Source organism: Lissotriton helveticus, chromosome 2_1 (genome assembly GCF_964261635.1).
Source record: "Lissotriton helveticus chromosome 2_1, aLisHel1.1, whole genome shotgun sequence".
Classification (NCBI taxonomy): Eukaryota; Metazoa; Chordata; class Amphibia; order Caudata; family Salamandridae; genus Lissotriton; species Lissotriton helveticus.
Genome location: NC_136059.1, coordinates 908,908,507 through 908,928,314, shown reverse-complemented (window position 1 = coordinate 908,928,314; position 19,808 = coordinate 908,908,507). Strand labels below are relative to the sequence as shown.

The 19,808-nt window shown below is 46.8% G+C and overlaps 1 protein-coding gene across 1 annotated transcript in view; it reads left to right on the top strand.

The window, feature by feature from the left end:
• The window catches only part of LOC144818325 (uncharacterized), a 557,334-nt gene that overhangs the window by 116,739 nt on the left and 420,787 nt on the right, over nucleotides 1–19,808 (top strand). The window contains exon 3 of the mRNA XM_078675638.1: nucleotides 15,874–17,103. Coding sequence (XP_078531764.1) covers nucleotides 15,874–17,103 — 1,230 coding nt within the window. The remainder of the gene's footprint in view (nucleotides 1–15,873; nucleotides 17,104–19,808) is intronic.

Genomic DNA, 19,808 nt, shown 5'->3' with positions numbered 1-19,808 from the left:
AGCTTGCCTCATCTTCACTAACGGCCCCACCAGACCGCCGGGGATGCCTGGTCTCACCCTGGAGATACCCATTAAGGGACCATCTCTCAGGGAAGCCAGGAAGGGTTTCGCAGCGGTCGAAGCGCCTTGGGACCCTACGGGTAAGTAGTGCGCTATATAAATGCCTATACATACATACATACATATACATACATATACATACATACATACATACATACATACATACATAGTTCAAAAGGCGCGCTATGATATGACGAGGCGGTGTACCTGGCTTGGGTCTGGGCCCCAAGGATCTGTGCGCCCTCTCTACTATCATTACAGCGGAAAGTGCAGGGCCAAATAAATCACACAGCAGCTCCTCTATGAACCTCTCCATTTTGGATATTGGTGTGGTCTCCGATAGGCCTACAATGCGCAGGTTGTTGCCCTGAGAGCGCACTTCTAAATCCTCATTTTTGGCGCTTATAACCGCAAGTATCTTCTCCATCTGCAAGATCTGCGTTCTGGATTCAGCCTGCGCATCAAGAGTGTCTGAGACCCGGTTTTCAAGAATATCCAACCGTTGCTCGTGTTTCTCAACCTTTTTCTTAACCACATCCAACCAAGCAGCTAGAGCGTCTATCTTCCCATCAATAGTTTTCATACCAGCTCTGAGTTCCAATAGTATGGAGCGCATATTATCAGCTGCATCTTCTTCCGAGCCCTGGTGCCCTCCTGTCGCTCCACCGTCGCCCATGCCATCTGCTGTATGTGTGTTGCGCTTGTTTTCAAATGGTAACTTGGCCTGCCGAGGTTCAGTTTTCCCCATGATAGGCGCCCCTGCAGAGTCGTGCCCCAGACTGCCTCTATAAACGGGTCTCAGCCCAGCTGCCACCAGTCACAGGCGAGGATGTACCCTCCGCGGCACTCTATCCAAGGTACCGCAGACCAAGACTTCGCTCCGCAGTGTGAGGTTTTCAATGCCAGATCCTACGCAGTTCCGCAGTTTCCAGCCCCGGTCTTCCTGTGCTGCGGCGCAAGGTTTAAGCGACGTGGGCCCCCCCGAGAAGCCGGCCTCGATGCCCAGACATAGAGCTATACGCTCCTCCGCTCCGTGGTAAACCAGGCTAAGCCAGCGGCCCCCCCTGTCTGCCCGGCAGCCCCCCGCGGCCACCCAGACCCCCGACACGAAAACGAATCAGGGCAGGTCCCGGTGCCCACAGTCAGAGCCCTCCAGCTTCTTGAGGTCAGCCCCCGGCCCCGCCCTGGGCCCCTGTGAGCGCAACTGTGAGCCTGTGCCCCCTACCGTCCAGCGGCCCGCGCCCCGCTCCAGGATAATGGCGCCCGGCACCAGCTCCGCCACTCAGCAGCCAAGGCCCGGCCCAAACAGTCGTCTCACTTACCCCTGCCGGGCTCCTCCAGCCGCACTCTCCAGAAGAGACCTGTTTCCGTTCCGACCCGCTGCGCCTCTATATCGTCTCGGGCCTCCACCGCAGGGGAGCCGCACTCCGTCCAAGACAGTGCTCCAATTCACGAGCCCTCACCGCCGGTCACTACGCAGGCTCCACTCCGGCGTATAGTATAGAGGAGGCCCAGACCCAGCAGACGTCGTCCTCGCCTGGGCACACAGCGCGGTGCCTCTGTCTTCCCCAGTCCGCCACCGTTCAGCACTTGGGCAGATCCGGCAGGCTGCACCCTCCCAGGGGGCTCCAGCACCGGAATTCAGCCGTCACTGTCCTTTCGCCGACATTTTCCCTCGAGCCCGCTCCGGTCTCTCAAGCACGATAGCTCCGCTGCTGTGCCACTTTGATAGCCGTATTACCTCCAACGCGGCTCCCAACTTAGAAGCCGCAGTCGAGCCGCAATTTATCTGCAAGTGGGGGCTCTGCTACAGGATGTTATCGCAGGATGGAATTATTGGCTAGCGGAGCTCCTTCACCAGGCAGCCATTCCGCGTCGCGCCGAAGCCACGCCCCGAGGGTCAGGAAAGTTCTAGGCTGAGTAAATTTTTTATATGGACAAAGATGACAATGTTTTTTTTTTTTTGAAGACCTTTATTAAGGCATTTAGTAACAACAAAACTTCTGGCCTACAACTCATTGGGCCGGCCAAATTATACCACGCATCTTATTTGAATCAATTCACAGTACACGGCCCTTCAGCCGACAACCATAGGTCCGGCGGCGCAGTATATAACCAATGCTGACTCAATGTTCACCTTATAAATAGATAACAGCCTTATGGTCAAGTTTGCATAGTCGTAACAATACATCAACAATCAACTCCCCCCCACCCACTTAATCCCCGGGATCCTGGTCAACAAGCAACTAAATGCGGATTTGACTGGGCGATCCGGCCGGCGTGAAAGCACACCGCATTAATAGCCATAGTGCTCCGAGTACTCACCATTCCATTACTTAACCTTGTGTAGGAGCAATTGCATAATATTGAATGTAACTCTGCGATGTATCAATGTTATGGTCCCGATGTCACGTCCCACTTTACGCAGACGCATCCCCATATTCCGTGCAATTGTAGCAGTATATCTAGTCCCCATTCTGATACCAGAGCATGATGACATCCCCGATTGAGCGACAAGATTAGTCTTCCTCATAGAGCTTAGCCAACATGTATTCTGTATACAGACCCCAGATGTCTTCTGGGCGCGAGGCCTGTGGCAGTTCCTCATAATAGCACGTCAACTGGTCACGACAATATGCCATTTCCTGCAACCAGGTGTTCACATCCGGAGCACGCTTACCCCCCCAGCATACAGCCACTCTTCTCTTCGCCAACTGTAACGCCAATGACACCAATCTCCTCACTCTCAAAGGCACTCCAGACACCATACCAAGCAAACATATGCGCGGATCTGGGGCAATGGATTCTTTCGTCATGTCTGCCAAAACATCCATTACTGCTGTCCAAAATCCACCCACTCGAGGACATCCCCACGCCAGATGCATAAAGTCAGCCGCAGGCGAACCGCAACGTACACAACAAGCCGAATCACGCAATCCATACTTCAAGAGCTGCGCCGGCGTGTAATACCATTGTTGCAGAAACTTATATTGCAAAAGTCTGAAGTTGCCATTGGCCACAAACGCGCCGGTCATAGAGCAGCATTCCTTCCATTCCTCATCTGTCAGGGGAGTTTGCAGACAGGCATCCCATCGCGCTCTGGCACTTTCAATCCCACCTCACTCATCCTCTTGTGAAGCTCGATAAAGTCTGGATAACATCTTGACCCGAGTGTCTGTGGCATACATCACCTGCAATGCGCCCAACGTCAGAGGCTCCAACGGGAATGACGGGTATAAATCACGCACTGCAGTGCGTAATCTGACATAATTAAACGTAGCCATCGTCTTATTAGCAGTAGTTTCACATAAACTCTGCAAGGAGATGAACTGCCCTCCAGGGAAGACATCGCCCATCGTCTGTATCCCAGCCCCCTGCAATAGTTGTAGGGCCCCCACTTCCCTTGACACAGAGATTTGTCCATGGTGTAATAATGGCATAGCCGGGGCGTACAATGGCAGCCTATCAGCGCGCCTGCCTAGGTCTTGCCAGGCTTTAGCAGTGCACTGAACCGTGTCCACCTCGCCCTTTTCGAAAACTGAACGCGGATTCACCACCATCGCCTTTAGCGGCAACGGATAAATAGCCCCCGCCTCAATCGCCACATGTGGAGTGTAGGGTGGCGCCAAAATCCAATACGAGGTGAAGTGTGCCTGTGCGCATAGGTAATACAATCGCATATCCGGCACAGCAAATCCACCCAATTCGTAAGGCTTGGTCAGCGTGTCCCATTTCACTCGCGGTTTATTCCCCCCCCCCATGCCAGGGTGATCATCAGGGATTGTAGCGTCGCAAAAAACCTAGTCCTCAGAACCAGAGGAATGTTGACAAAATAATACAAAAATTTAGGCAGCACCACCATCTTAATTAGTGCTACCCGGTCTGCAAACGAGAGAGGCAGGCTGATCCAGCGCAACACTTGATCCTCCAACTTAGAGATTGCGACACCATAATTTGCCCTAATTATTTCCTGAGGGTCTCTATGTATCCATATTCCTAGATACCGCACGGGCTCAGTTGCCCAGTCAAGAGGGAACTCCAAAGGGAACGGCACCGTTACATCCGTCAATGGCAACAGTATAGACTTGTCCCAATTGATCGAGAGTCCGGAGAAATGTTCAAATGGACGTACTCCCTCAACACACCCTCCAAATATGTAGCCGGTTCCCGTACGTATAGCACCATGTCATCAGCGTACATGGAGACCGCCAATGATCTAAGATGAAACCGGAGGGCCGAAGCCGCGTGCCTTTGACGTAGTATACAAGCCAGAGGCTCCATAAGTATGGCAAATAATAGGGGCGAAAGTGGGCATCCCTGCCTCGTCCCTCTCCGTATATTGAAGGGCTCTGATACCCGACCGTTCACCCTTACTCGAGCAATTGGGTTAGTGTATAGGAGACTAATCCAGGATGTGAAAACAAAAGGCACGCCCATCCGATGGAGCACCACTAGCATATACTTCCAGGCTACCGAGTCGAATGCCTTAGCCGCATCCAATAGCACTGCCACCGCAGCAAGCTCAGGTTTCATCAAATGTAGAGTGGCAAACAACGCCCTCAGATTATGGGAGGTCGATCTTTGTGGCACAAAGCCAGATTGATCCGGTAGCACCATGACTGGTAATATCAACCGTAGACGCGTAGCCAGCACTTTGGCAAAAATCTTCACGTCGGTGTTCATCAAGGATAGAGGACGATACGATTCACACCTGTCCGGCTGTTTACCAGGTTTGGGGAGCATCACCAACAGGGCTTCCCTCATCGTCACTGGGAGTTGGCCCTGATCAACAGCTTCCCCTAGTACATTCGCTAAGTGCGGTAAAATCAGATCTACGTACTCCTTATAAAACTCTGATGGCAGCCCGTCTGTACCCGCCGCCTTACCATTTGGCAGAGCCGCAATGGCATCCCGTAATTCACCTTCGGTGATGTGATGCATCAGAAAATCTTGCTGCCCCCTCGAGAGCCAAACCAGAGCTATATCATCCAAATATTTGGCAATCTCATCTTCCCCAGCCGTCTCCCTATGTTCATACACCTGGGCATAGTACCGCGTGAAACTATTTAGTATGCCATCCACATCTGTCACCGTCCTGTCACCGTCTCTAATTTCCTGTACCCCACACTGTTTGGCCCATGGTTCCCTAAGTCTGTGTGCCAGATCGCGCCCCGGTCTGCCTCCCTCCCCGTAGTGCCGAGCTGTAGTGCGCTTGGATAGGTATTTAACCTCTTGTTCTGCCAAGTCATTATACTCTGTAACCTTTGAACGTATATCAGCCAAGAGTTGTGCATTTGGTTGTGTCTCACATTGGCGTTCCAGTCCGGTCAGTTCCCGTTCCAATTTCTCCATAGAGCCTCTGAGCGACTTCAATACCCCAGCTTGCAGTCCAATGCACGCACCACGTACCGTCACCTTAAAAGCTTCCCACAACACACAGGCATCATCCACTGACCCCACATTCTTGTCAAAGTACTCCTCAATCACCTCACGCAGACCCTCACGCATAACCTGATCAGTCAGAGCCCCAGGTGGCAATCGCCACGTAAAGGGTGGCCGCACATGTGAGGGCATACAGACTTCCATTCGAATTGGAGCGTGATCCGACAGTGTGCGGGGTAGATGTTCCACTTTCATCACCCATCCACTGACATCCTTAGTTACGAGCCAATAGTCCAATCGTGACCAGGTATCATGTGCCGATGTATAGCACGTTCCCTCTTTTACGCCCTGATGTCCAAGTCGCCACACATCTACCAAGCCCAAATCAATCATGCCATTCTGCACTGCCAAACATGCTTTTTTCACTGCCACTGGTCTATCTTCTTTCCTATCCAGCTCCCGATCCAGAGTCACATTTAGATCTCCCCCACAAATTATAGCAGACGGAGGTAAGGCATATATTCTGTTCCATAATTTAACATAAAAGTCAGGATCATCAACATTCGGCCCATAGACATTAACCATCGTCACTAGTGTACCACATATTTTGCCATGTAAAATAATATAGCGTCCCTCAGTATCAATTTCTTCGTGGAGTCTCATAAATGGAACATTTTTCTTGATCAATATCATGACCCCCCTGGCATACGAGGAGTCTGAAGTCGCCAATCTCGTGCTAGCCCATTGTCTAGCCACTGTCTCCGCTGCCTGCCCCCTGAGATGAGTCTCCTGTAAGAAGGCCACCTGCACATTGTGTCTATTCAAATAGGCTAACACCTGCCTGGTCTTCTGAGGTCTGTTTAGTCCGCGTACATTCCAGGATAGCCAAGTGAGTGTCCCTCCCTTATCCATACATACTGTGTCTGTAATTGTCTTGCCAGAATGTCAACAAGGCCCCACTTGTCCCGCTGTTAGCACACATGGCTTCCAATACCCACCGTCGCAGCACACGGTCACTCCCTCGCAGCACCAAACACCCTTTGTAGTGCCCTTTACAAATCGACCAGTACTTCAGGATCCCGCTATCTACCCCTCCCTGCTCCCCTCCCGTAACAACAACCCCTAAGTGCCAAAGATCATCCATGCATCCAACGCTGCTTGAACGAGACCCTTCCCCCATTCCAACCCCCCACCCACTTCAGCCACCCCAACATGCCAAAGCTCACCCATACCACCCAACCCCCCCGCCCAGTCTTCCCGAACCATTAAACAGTGGGGTACTCCCATATGTGGGGGCGAAGTGGCGTGTAACTCCCGTATACAACTATACAGGAGGTGACCAAGTTATGCATATTAGTATCCATTGCTATCCGCCAGCTCCACACATCGCACCGTATCCTGTTATGCATATAAAGAACAGACATAATTCACTGATACACATTTGAACCCACTATCAGTAAGGAGCAGACGGTGCAGCCCGTTGCCTGCCCTCTACCCAGCTCCCACTCACTATACCCCAAGGCACCCCGATCAATGTGCACATCAACATTGCCATCTAGTATACTCATTATCCTAGTAATCCGCACAGTACAAATAGTAACCTAGTATATTCAAATTGCATTCCTTTAATTGATGATCCACAAAGTCTCCCTACATTACCATAGTCTGTGCTTGGTGATTAGGTAAACATACACAATGCTGTTGAAGCCCGCCCCTTTACAACCATTAGGTCAGATATCTGGTGCCACAATGCTTAGAGATGAACGGCAACATCCTAAGGGACACGTCCGGGTCCATTGTGACACGAACCAGGAGCCCATTGTCCAGTTATGCGTTGCCCCCCATCAAGAGGTATATTCAGTTATCTCACAGTAGGGGATCTGCACCCTGCCCTATCACCAGATACTGTTCAATGCCCACCCTGTTTATCAGCATACACCATCACTGCCTTTCTCTGATGCAGGTATTGTGGGGTATCCATGCAACAGTATATGGGCAGAGTGACACCCTGCGAAAGATAGAAGTAAGTCTACAGCTTCGATCAGTAACTCCTTCTAATTATACACAAAGAGCCCAGTAAGGTGCTGTAATTAGCGTCCTAGACATACGAACAATTCAGTGTTCCTCCATGAGTTCATCATCTCCCTCTTTCTCCTTGGCAGCATCTCTCTTACGCCTCTTCTGCTTCTTCGCGTATTCCATGGCAGCCTTAGCCGAAGTGAATATTTTATTGTCAGAGGGCGCCCCAATTCGCAGCCGAGCTGGATAAAGCATGGCATATGGAATCTCCTCCGCCCTGAGCACCTGTTTCACACCCGCAAATTCTTTACGTGCCGTCTGCACAGCCAGTGTGAAGTCTGGGAAAAACTCCAGCTTGTTTCCCTGATAGTCTATAGTGCCCTTCTCTCTCGCCAGGCGCAATAGCACGTCCCTGTCTCTATAATTCAAGATGCGGGCAACAATAGGTCGTGGAGGCGCCCCTGCCACCGGGCGTTTCGCCAAGGAACGGTGTGCACGTTCTACAATGAACATTTTAGAGAGATGCTCAGAGCCAAAAATATCCACAAAGAGACGCTCCATGAAGTCTTCCATTCTGCCCACATTCGTGGACTCCGGCAGCCCCGTAACGCGTATGTTGTTGCGTCGGGACCGCCCCTCCAACTCCTCGTTCTTAGCCTGTATTACTGCCAGTACTTTCTCCATGTTGAACACTTTGTCAGACACAGTCGTTAGACCCTCCTCTGTCGCCGACACCCTCTGCTCTACCTCGCCCATGCGTTCGTTTTGGCGCTCAAACTGCGTGGACATGTGGTCCAGCCTATGGTTCACTGCTTCCATAGTGCCTTCTATGGACTGTAAGGTTTTTTGCATTGCAACTAGTGTGGCCTCCAAATTCGGCGTTCCCCCCGCAGCACCTGCAGAGTCTGTATTTGTCGTTTCTTGCGACGGGGGCGCCACAGATTTCCGCATATCAAAAGTCAATTTAGGTTGGGTCCTATCCTGACGGCCCATAGCGCCTGCCGGTCTCGTGCACGCCCAATCAGCAGTTATACTTTATGTAATAAGGGTCTAGACAGTGAAAAAGTTATCTGCACATGCCAGCCAGAGCCACTTGTTCGTACCTCTACCACGCCATCTGATATGTTATCTCAGACTAAATATCTGTCCTCGCTCTACCCCAGGAACCTCCAGTAATGCCACTTTTGTTTCCAGATGCGTGGTACAATGGTAGTGCTCTAGTGCTCAGTCCGCAATGAAAAAATCACCCGGGCCAAGCTGCATCCAACACAAGTCACAGATCGTCTGCCCATATGTGCCTTTAATAATCTCAGGCCCCCAACAGTTCCAGGCCTTGTCGCCGACCCGCACCCCCACCCCCGCCGGCCACGGATCGTGCAGCCAGGCCCAGACGAGCCGAATCCCGCCTCCGCAGCCCCGGCTCCCTCCAGGCCCTAGCCCCACTCACCGTAACCAGTGTAGGCGGTAGCACCGGAAACCTGCTAGCGGTCCGCTCCTCTCACCGCCGTCGCCACGATCATGTGTGCAGCAGCCTTCTCCCGGACCCTCCAGCTCTCCGCAGCAGCAGTCGCAGTCCCTAGGCCACCGATGGAAGTCGCGGCCCTTTATCTCGAATCCAACAGCGACAGGCGGTGATTCCCGCCGCAGCTCTATCTCCGCTCCCTGAAGCCTCATAATGCACCCGGTCACCGCTGCTGTCTTACAGGCACGCTGGGCGGACCTTCTTTAGCGGGCAGCCGACAAACCAAAATCCAGACCGCGGCATTCAGTGTAAGGCCTCCGAAGCCTCAGGCGGTCTCCGGTGCCGAGTCTTCCGTTGTCTCCCTCTCGACTGCAGTTGTCGCTACTGGTGGCCAAACCGCACTCTCTGCGTATGCATGCAGGCGCAATGTTCCTTACAGCCCTCAGACTCGGCCGCTCCCCTCCACACGTGGCGGCCGGCAGGCAGGCCTCAGAAGTCGCCGGGCCTTCCCGTCTGTTACCCAACAGGCCTGCACCAGTTCAACCGGGACGGATAAGTCCCGAACGCCACCTCCTGGAGTATTGTGGCCAATATCAGTCTGTTCCTGGCAACTTTACCCACACACTTCTTCCAGTGTGGACGACGAACAACGCTGGATCACGCGGATATTAGACGGATGTTAAACTCGGTCTGGCAGAGCCTCACCGAAGCGCGGCCATCTTACCGTGCGCCCTCTAGCGCCCCCCGACCAAGATGACAATTTAACTCATGATTTAAGAGATGACATAGCAACAACAAGTAAGACAGTAATTAAGGATCCATTAGGAGAAGAAATGTTCAGTCATAAGGAGCTTTGGCATCCTAAAAGTGCTGATCGGTGGCCATTGGATAGTGTTAGTCAGTTTATTAAGAAATGGATTAGGAAACCGCTTGAAAAGGAGGTCAGGAATATTTTAAAAGCAGAGTGCTCAATGCCACAGATTGAGAGTAAGGTATGCTATACGCCTAACCTGGACCTTGAATTGATAACGTATTTGTACAAGTTGGGAAAGGATCCTTGTAAAGGTATAGAGCTTTCATTGAAACAATGCCAAGACTAGCTCTTGGATGTATTTGGTCCAGTTGCAAAATTAACGGACATGGCAGAGCAGGCACACTTGAATGGTGAGCAGGTCGATGTGGAATTGCTAAAAGGCTGGAGCCAAAGGGCGATGGTGTTTGTAAGGAATGCAAATGCAGGCTTATTGACAGAGCGCAGGAAATCTACATTGATGAAAATAAACCCAAAGTTGAGTGAGATGGGAGAGAAGGAGACGAGTAATGAGGTGAAATGTTTACTCTTTATAGAAGGGGTGGTGAAAGGTTTAGGCAAACATGTGGCCACATACACTGCTTTAGATAACGCTCAGTACAATATGAGAAAAATGTCTGGGGGAGTTTTTGGAAGGGCCAGCTGACCAGGATCTTATGCTGGCTGCAGTTTCCAAAGATCCCAGTACAACTTCTTGTACAGGGGAACAGGAAGAGGTTTCCAGAGTTCCTCTGGATTAATAACTTTTTTAAATTGATTTTAATTTGCACAACACAAATATATTGATACATTATCAATTCAAGAAAGCAGTACAAGCCTTTTTCACAAAGAGCTTCACATTTGGTTGTATATGAGCACAATAGAGGGATTTATCTATACATATTACTGCATGCAAGTTATGACTAGTATAATATAATGACTTCCAAAACTACTTGGACTCAGTCCGGGATTGCCGGCTCTTCACTGCCCCTATTGTTATTCATTGATTCTTCTCTACCCTCTGAGCATTCAGGTTCGCCAGTTTCCTTAACCACCAGGTACTGTTGAAATACATTCCTGTACGCCCTTGGCCTGGAATGTAGCGGGAGAAGTTCGTTGTATGTCTCATATTGAGTATTACAGTAAATCATGTCTCCTGTCCATTCCTCGACTGTAGGGATCGGACCCCTGCCACAACTCATTGCAACCCGCCTCTTAGCCAGCAATAACCACATCCCCACAAATTGCCTGGTGTCTTTATCCATTGGTATGTGATAACCCAGGAGAGCTAGAAATGGATCTGCAGCTAATGTGAGGCCAGTGATTTCGTTTATTGCATGAAATAGTTCCCCCCAATATTTTTGTATACCAGAGCAATCCAAGGCCACATGCATAAAGCCAGCCATAGGTTCCGTACGTCGGGAGCATGAAGGGATATCGCACAATCCTTATCTAAATAAGCGCTTTAGGGTATAGTGCGTTCTGTTAATATATTTGAAATATATAAGGCAATGCCTACCATTCAATTATACCAGTTTCGTCATCTCGCGACCGTATTGCCATTCTTTGTCCCCAATAACGCGCACCATGTCTTTTTGCCAATCTTGCCTGGACTTTAAATGTTGCGACTGTCTATCTTCTTGTGTATTGTTGTAAATCCTACAGACTAATTTAGATGGGGAAGGGGATTTGATAACATGGGACAGAGCCAGTTTCTCAGGTGGCTCCTGGAGAGAATTCCCTAATAGTGCCTTCAAAGCATGATTAATTCTGAGAGATTGGTATCGTACCAGAGGTGTAAGAGTGTGGCTGCCTGCTAATATATGCTCTCATTCACGGAATTCTCCCTCCTTGAAGAGATCCCCGTCTTCACTGATGCATACACTGCGCAGAGCGTTGGATACCTCACATCCCATACCTTTAGGGAAGCAAATGCACCATTTCAGAGGAGTTAGGGGTGAGTATAAAATTGCACCTGCTTGTCTGTCGAGCAAGTTGCGCCAGGCATGTGTAGTGGAGTTAAGGGAGTCCAGTATACTAAGCCTTCTAGTTGGAGCTCTAAACAAATCCTGTGGTAGCAAATCTGCATCAGTTGCTATTTTCTCTGTATGTATGTGTGTTAAGGACTCAGGCCTGTGTATCCAGGTAAATGCATGCGAGCCCTGTGCTGCTCTATAATATAGGTCTAGGTCTGGAGCGTTGAGGCCTCCCATGGAGTATGGCAGAGAGTGTCTCCCATTTCACCCGAGATTGTTTACCCGCCCAGGCTAATTTAAGCAGAAGGGACCTCATCTCGGAAAAAATGTGCCTTAGGAGACCCATGGGGATATTTTGGAATAAGAATAATAGTCTGGAAAGGATGACCAGCTTCATCCGGGAAATTTGCCTAAGCAATGAGAGGTGGTCTTATCCACCTAGCTACATCGTCTTCAAGCCTGTCTTATACCTTCCCATAGTTGTCTATGAGAACCACATCTGAGTCGGTATGTACCTGAATCCCTAAGTAGCACACTGATTCTGTAGTCCATCTCCGAGGGTATTGCATATTTGGTGGCTGAGTGGATGGGGTCGGGGGGAAAATCAAGGATTTGCTCCAGTTAATGTTTAGCCTGGACAACTGTCCAAAATAGACCACTTCATTCGAGACCGGGGTGATGTAAGTAGCCGGGTCCCTGACAAATAAAAGCCTGTCATCTGCATACGCAGAAACTATCAGCTGGTATCCTTTGAAACGCACCCCTCCATGGTTATGATATTCCCTGAGACACACAGCAAAGGTTCAGAGACTAGAGCATTTAATAGTGGAGACGGAGGGCAGCCCTGCCGAGTGCCCCCGCAGATAAGGATTGGTGAGTTCCTCCGGATTTTTCCCACAACGTGGTCGGTTTGGCAGAAGGAGTGGTAGTAGAGGAAGAGGACAGTTGGCTTCAAGTTCAAGATGTGAGTATGGGGATTTTATTTGGTTTTCCCAAGAAAGAGTATGAGGACGTTTACGTATGTTTCAGGATGAATGGGGAAGGATCACAAGGGATCCGTGGGTTCTGAATACAGTCCATGGGTTTGAAATAGAATTTATAAAAAGTCCAGTTCCGGCAAAAGAGTTAAGTTTAACACCGGGAAAACTGGAAATAGCAGACAAGGAAATAGATGCTATGTTGCAGAAAAGTGCAATTTGTCTGGTGTGGAAACGAATGAGAGGCTATGTAAGCACTTTGTTTCTAGTGGGGAAAAAAAGGACAAGGGTTGGAGACCGGTGATAAATTTGAGAGGCTTAAATCAAAATGTGGTTTACAGACATTTCAAGATGGAGGGTATACATCTTTTACGAGACATTTTACAGAAAGGAGAGTGGATGGTGATACTATATTTGAAGGACGCGTATTTTATAATTCCTATGAAGGAGGAAGGTCAAAGTTTGTTGCAGTTCAGCTGGAGGAGCAAATTGTGCCAGTTTCAAAGTCTTCCTTTTGGTCTGTCTTCAGCACCATGGTGCTTCCCAAAGGTGATGAGAGTGGCTGTGGTCTTTTTGAGGGAGAGAGAATTCCGGTTGATTGTATATTTAGATGATATTTTGATTATGTCTCAAGATGCAGAGCAATTGAGAATATAGTTGCAGGTAATAATTCAACATTTGGAGAAGTTGGGTTTTTTAATAAACAAGGAGAAGTCAGTTTTGATTGCGTAGATTCTATAGAAGAAGTTTTGATCTTACCGGAGAAGAAGGTGAGTATGATGAAGAAAGAGGTTGTACGAGTATTGTGAACGGAGATGTTATCCTTGAGGGATTTGGCAAGAGTTTAGGTTTGTTTTCGTCATCAATTCAAGCAATCTTTCCAGGGCCATTGCATTATCGGGCTTTGCAGAGAGTGAAGTCGGAGGCCTTGAGAGTAGGATTATGGTATGGAGACCAAGTAAAATGGGATATGGAGGCAAAGGAAGTATTGGGTTGGTGGTTACACAATCTAGATGCATGGAACTGAAGGGCCGTTTTTGGTTGTGTGCCGGATTTTATATTCAAGACTGTTGCCAGTGGCTCTGGCTGAGGAGCACAGTTGGGAGTGAAAGAGACAGGGCTGCTTGGTCAAATTTTGAGAGGAGTGTGCACATAAATTGCCAGGAATTGACAGAAGGTTTGCACACATCGAGGAGTTTCAGGAAGGAGGTTCAGTGTCGAACCGTTTTGATAAAAATGGACAATATTTCGGCAGTGTCTTACATAAACAGGCAGGGAGGTTGCTGATCAAAGGGTCTCTCGAATTTTGCAAAAGATTATTCTGTCTGGAGCACAAGATTTCTCTGTGGATGGAATACTTCCCAGGAAGCTTCAATGTGGTTGCGGATTGGAACTCGAGACATGTAGGAGATTACAGCGATTGGATGCTGAATCGCGTTTATTTTGGAAAGATAGATGGGCACTTTGGGCCAATAGATGTGGACCTGTTTGCAGTAAGGTTAACATTTCTGGTGGAAAGGTATTTCCGATGGTTGCCAGATCCTTGAGTGGAGTGATAGATGTTTTTGAACAGAAATGGACAGAAATGAGGGGGTTAGCTTTTCCTCCTTTTGCAATGATACAGAGGGTTCTTCTGAAGGTGTGGAAGGAGAGATGCCGGTTGGTTTGGGTAACCACTTTCTGGGTGTCTCGAGCGTGGTTTCCGGCAGTTTTGGAATTGGCATGCAAAGTTCCTTTGATTCAGGCAAGAGAAGGTTTGTTGTCCAACGAGGTAGGGGAAGGACATCCTTGGTATTCAAGATGGGTGAATTTGCAATGAAAGAAGCTGTAGTGAATGTTGAGAGATATAAAGCACATTCAGTGAGGTGTGCTACGGCAAGTAAAGCTTGTTGGTTTGGAGTAAGTTTAGAGAACGTTTTGAAGGCGACATATTGGTCAAATGTGGGTACTTTTGCAAAACATTATTTTAGACCAATTAAGCACATGTCGGAAGTGTTGAAGGGCTTTCAACATGCATAATGGTAGCCTCCGGTCATGTGATGAAATGATGATTTTCAGATTAACATGACAAGAAAATCAGGATTTCTTTAAAAACACACTATCCCGCCGCCTCACGCTAGGAGCTTAAAGAAGAAAAGAAAGAAAAGGAAAAAAAAAAGAATTTAAAAGAATTTAAAGATTTAATAAACAAGGAACAGGAAGGGGGTGAGCATAGAGAGGGTTTATCAAATTTGTATGTGTAAGGAAGAATTGGAAGTTTTTTAGAATTAAGAGTTTAATTTTGTTGTTTGTCTTCAGATGCGCAGGTGCAGAAGTCCTGGAAAAGTCGCTTGGAGGAGAACGAGTCTATATCTTGGCAGTTTTACGTTTAAAAGAGGAAGAAAGTTCCATATTATAGTCTTTTAGTGTTAGGAATTCCAATTCTGGATTGTTGTATAGTTTGAAGATTCTTTGAAGGTGCTGCTGGCAGGAGTAACAATAAAAGATTATGCATAATGTTAGCCTCCGTGTCTTTAATGAAATCCTGATTCTCTTGTCATGTTAATCTGAGTATTGTCATTCCCTAAAACAGTTATTGTTTCAGGTTTGTGGTATGATGAAGTGATCTAGGGTCAAAGATGAAGGAACATAACATATTTAGTGAAGCACTGTGTTTGAGGACGAGTGAACATTGAATAGAGACAGAATAATTTTGTTGATAACAGTGCGCATTCAAGCAAATTGAATTGAATTGGGTTTGTTGTGCAACATATTGAAAAATTCTCCAACACAAATGTTATTATCACAAGATTAATGAGCTGTTTGACACTAGTTTGTATGATCAAAATACTGTTGCGTATTTGAGTGGATTGTAAGGTTCTAATGGTTTAACACCTTATTCTCTGGCCTACCCTATTCATCTTTATTACTTATGTTTTGTTAAGCACAAATATTTTGAGGATTAATCAGATAAAATTATTGATCATAAATTAAGTCATTCGTTTTCAGAGTATTACTTAAAAGGTCACGAGTTGTCTAATTCTGAGCCTAATTCTTTAATCTTAGCATATGTTTGATGCTGCATTATTCCCAGTGCACAAGGCATTTTAGAACATTTTCCACTCCTGTCACTTTTTGTCCCATGTATATAACACTTTTTGCAGATCCTTATTTAATTGCGACAATTTTTTTCTTCATATCATTTTCCTCTTTTCTTTCTGTGAACAGATCCATTGAAACCGCAAGCACAAAGGTACACAGAAGAATTTAAAACTCCGGTTGGGTATTACTATGATAGCTCCATGCTCACCAAAAGAGAAGATCCCAAAGTAGTAGCTACCTTGCATGCTACTGATGTCCAGAGATCTGGTGGATTTTCCAAGACCCAGGAACCACCTTCCATCAGTAGCTATTGGCAGAGGCCCACACTTGGTTCAGAAGACAGCAGATCTACCCAACAAGGTCAGTGGCAGTACAGTAGTGACTCGCCTCAGCCTGGTGGGGTCACAAGTATTCAGGTTCAAAAAGGAAATCAAATAGGACTTGGTAAAGGAAATGAAAGCCTATTTCAGTGGATAAATGATAAAGGTTCCACTGGCTGTCGAGAAATGATGCACCAAGAAGTCTTAAAACACAAAGTGGGTGATGAAATGATGAGGGTTAAAAAAGAACAGAGTCAGCAGAGACTTAAAGCTATGATAAAAGAAGAGGACTTTCTTGCTAAATGTGGGGCTCAGTTAGTAAATTGGGCTGACTTGCCTGTTGGACAGGTCTATGAAAATGACCCGTCATGCTGCGATCTACACACTGAAACCTTCAACAATATGCTCATGGCATTCAAGTGTACCCTCATGAAAGAGCATCGGAAATTCTTCTACGCAACAGTAGAACCAGGCTTGAGTCACCCAGGGTTCAGGCGGCCCAAGTTGGACGAAGGCTTCATGGAAATGTTTCTAGACAAGTATGATTCGGAGGCCAAGATCAAATTTTTGCAAAGCATAAACCCTCTCAATAATTACCTGGAGAATATTCAGCACTTGATGTTGATGGCGACTACACCCTTGTTTCAGGCCTGCAATAATTATGAAGTGAATCCACTTACTGCTGCAAGCAGTTCCAGTGAACTTCTGGTTGCTCTTAAAAAGACAATTTTGTTATGTCGCCGTTCCTTGGTCCTCTATGGGCAAGCCTTTGGCTTCATTTCATCTATGAGACAGGAAAGGATCCTGGATGCATCGGATCTGAAGGGAAAGCCTCCTCCTCCTCCTTCGCACTATCCAAACTTAGAAGATGAGTTTTTGTTTGGAAAGGACTATTTAACAGAACTTCGAATAAATGAATTACGACATTGGAAGAAAATAGACAAGTTCCCAACTATGAATAAACCTGATTCTACTGCTGCACAGGAAGAACTGAAGAGGTTGCCCCAGGACAGTCTAAAGGACGCACTGCCACATGGTGAGTGTACATTGCATGTTTGTGACAATAATGCTTTTGGTAGCTCTTGACTTCTTTTTGAAAGAAGAAGAATTGTTCTCATGTTAGAGCAGTTTGCTTAGTTCATAAATTAAATGTGACCGCAACCTCCAAAAAGCTTTATTTTGTTCTACCAGTTTCAAGTTCCTGCATTTCTCAATTGATTGAGAATGATAAGGTATCACCTTCCAAATCTGGCTTTGCCCTCATCTGAAAATGTGTCCCTACAGGCCCCTTCTCAGTTCTTTCTGCCACATCACCTTTATGTGTGTCTCTCTCTGTCCTTTTTGGATGAGATGGGTGCCAATATTTTCGTTTCCGCTATCACTTTAAGATTGAGTTCATTTTGCCCAGTGTCTTCAGAGTTTGATACATCCAATGTAAAAAACAGAAATGTAGTTGCTTAAATAGAGTATTTATCGACGACGATCCATCTTCTAGTTCTCGGTTTGTAAGTAGACCAGGTGTGGTCTCCATGGCCTAATACGTTGTACACTTCCCCCAATGTTTATCCAGCATCCACAGTAGCTTCCTCTGCTCTTCTAGTGTGAATAGTAAATGTGGAACCTCATAAGTGTATGGCTATAGGTTCTTGACCTCCAAAGTTGTTCTTACCTCACTAGCTAGTCTCTCATGCACCAGAAATGTCCCAACCGGTAACTTGCACGTTTCCACAGCATCGGAAAGCATTCTGAACCCATCACCTTTGTGTATCTCCCCTACAGTGGCAATCCCTGCTGTCATGTAGACCTGACAGTGGACGAGACCAAGGAGGTCCATGTAGCATGTACCTCACTTATCTGTTCTCCTAAACCATCTATCCCTGCAGTATCTCACAACTCTCAGCAGACAAAGAAGCTAACGTTTTCAGTTTCAGAAAGAAGCCATCAGTCACCTCTGCCAATCCAGTTTCCTGTGTGGGAGATGCAGAAAACAATCTGGCTGCCAATTGAATCTGAGCTGCTATATGATAAATTCTGTAATCTGAAGCTCCCTATCCTCCATTGGTAGGAGGGTGACAATTTTTGCTCAAGGCCATTCTGTGCTCCCGTTCCTCATATAATCTTGAGCAGGATAGTATACCGTTTTTGACATAGTTTCATAAGTAGCAGCTTTCACAAATTTGTGTAGTAGTACATCAGTCTTGGTAAAGCACCTTTCTTCCCTAGTGCTGTTCTTGCCATTTCTGACAATGATATTGGCCTCCAAAGCGAGATATTACCCCTAAGAGATAAGACCTTCTTGACCATTACTAGTGATAATGTCTGGCCCCGCAATGTAGATCGGGACCCACAAATATTGAACCCTCCTGTGCTCGCATTTAAGGTTCCGACTTTATAGGAGAAACTGTCATTAGAGCCAGTCCGAGTAATCTGAAACATACAGGACTTTGTCCAGTTGCCCTTCAGCCCTGACATGCTCCTAAATTCTGCTTTTTTGAATCCAACCCAGTGCTGTCATCATGCAGGTTCAGTAGCATATTGTTTGCAAATAACGATATGATGTGTGATATGCCTGAGCCCGCAATGCTTCTGTTTCCATTTTTAAATTGTGTTCCATTAACAAAATCCTCCATTGTCCACCAACCTCCTTCAAACAATTTCTAAGAACATTTGAGGCAACAAATGTTCTGAGCGCAGATTTATATTGTATATTACATGAATACTGTAGCTCAAAGAGATGGGGTTACCAAACAAAGTGGGAATTCGAGAGTGCATTTTCAGATGACGTGTGGGAATGTGCGTTGGTTAAAACAAATGCTTTTGAAGCATTAAACAACGGAAAGTTGATTACATGTGACTAAAGGAAATACACCCCAAAAAAGTGCATCCTCACTTTGTGGTGTTAATGTATGATTATTCTGACATTCTAGAAGAAGATCCTTAGTTCTGTTAATACGATTGCGTAGGAAAAGATCTCTAGAGTACCAGGTAAAATATTAATACAAGTAGACTCATCCCACAGAAAAGAGAGGGCAAATTCCTAAAACTCTACTCTAAGACAAGCTGTGCACATCTAAGAGACTAATAACTTTATATTAGAAAAAAAGTCCTCTCAGCGGAGTTTCAGTGTCTCACTGCTTCATGGCACACTCTGGCAATGAAAAAGATTACAAATAACACCCAGTGATCAGTTGCACAGTTTGACAAACTCTGGTGCCCAGTGATAGGCTATTTGATCTCCCAATACCCAGAGGAGAAATGTTCCACAGAGACTTCAAAGCCATCGATTGTTCGATTAGAAGAGATGCCTTTTTTTAAGGAAATTGTTGGAGTGATAGGGTGGGCTCCTAAGATATCTCTAGTGACATGATTGAGGAACTCCCACACCAGGGGATGAGAGAGAAGATTAACACTGTTTTCCTTTTTTTCCAGTGTTCTGTTTCCTTAGTAGGAATATGATACAGTTCAGGTGAATCATTAAAACCCAATACAAGTGTCATAAATGATCGGTTTACCTTTCTGTCTTGTGCAGCTGAGAGTTTACCTTCACCATGCAAACTCTTTTAGTCCAGCTTTCTCCAAACCCCATATGTTGCAGGAATGTGAAGAGCTATTTCCACCTGATAGTGTTAAACACTTGTTTTAAATCAACTGCTATTGTCACTGGTATGGGAACTATTGCAAGGGTTGCCTCTATCACGTGCAAGTGCCTACTATTTTTTTGTCATGTGCTACATCCTGCCA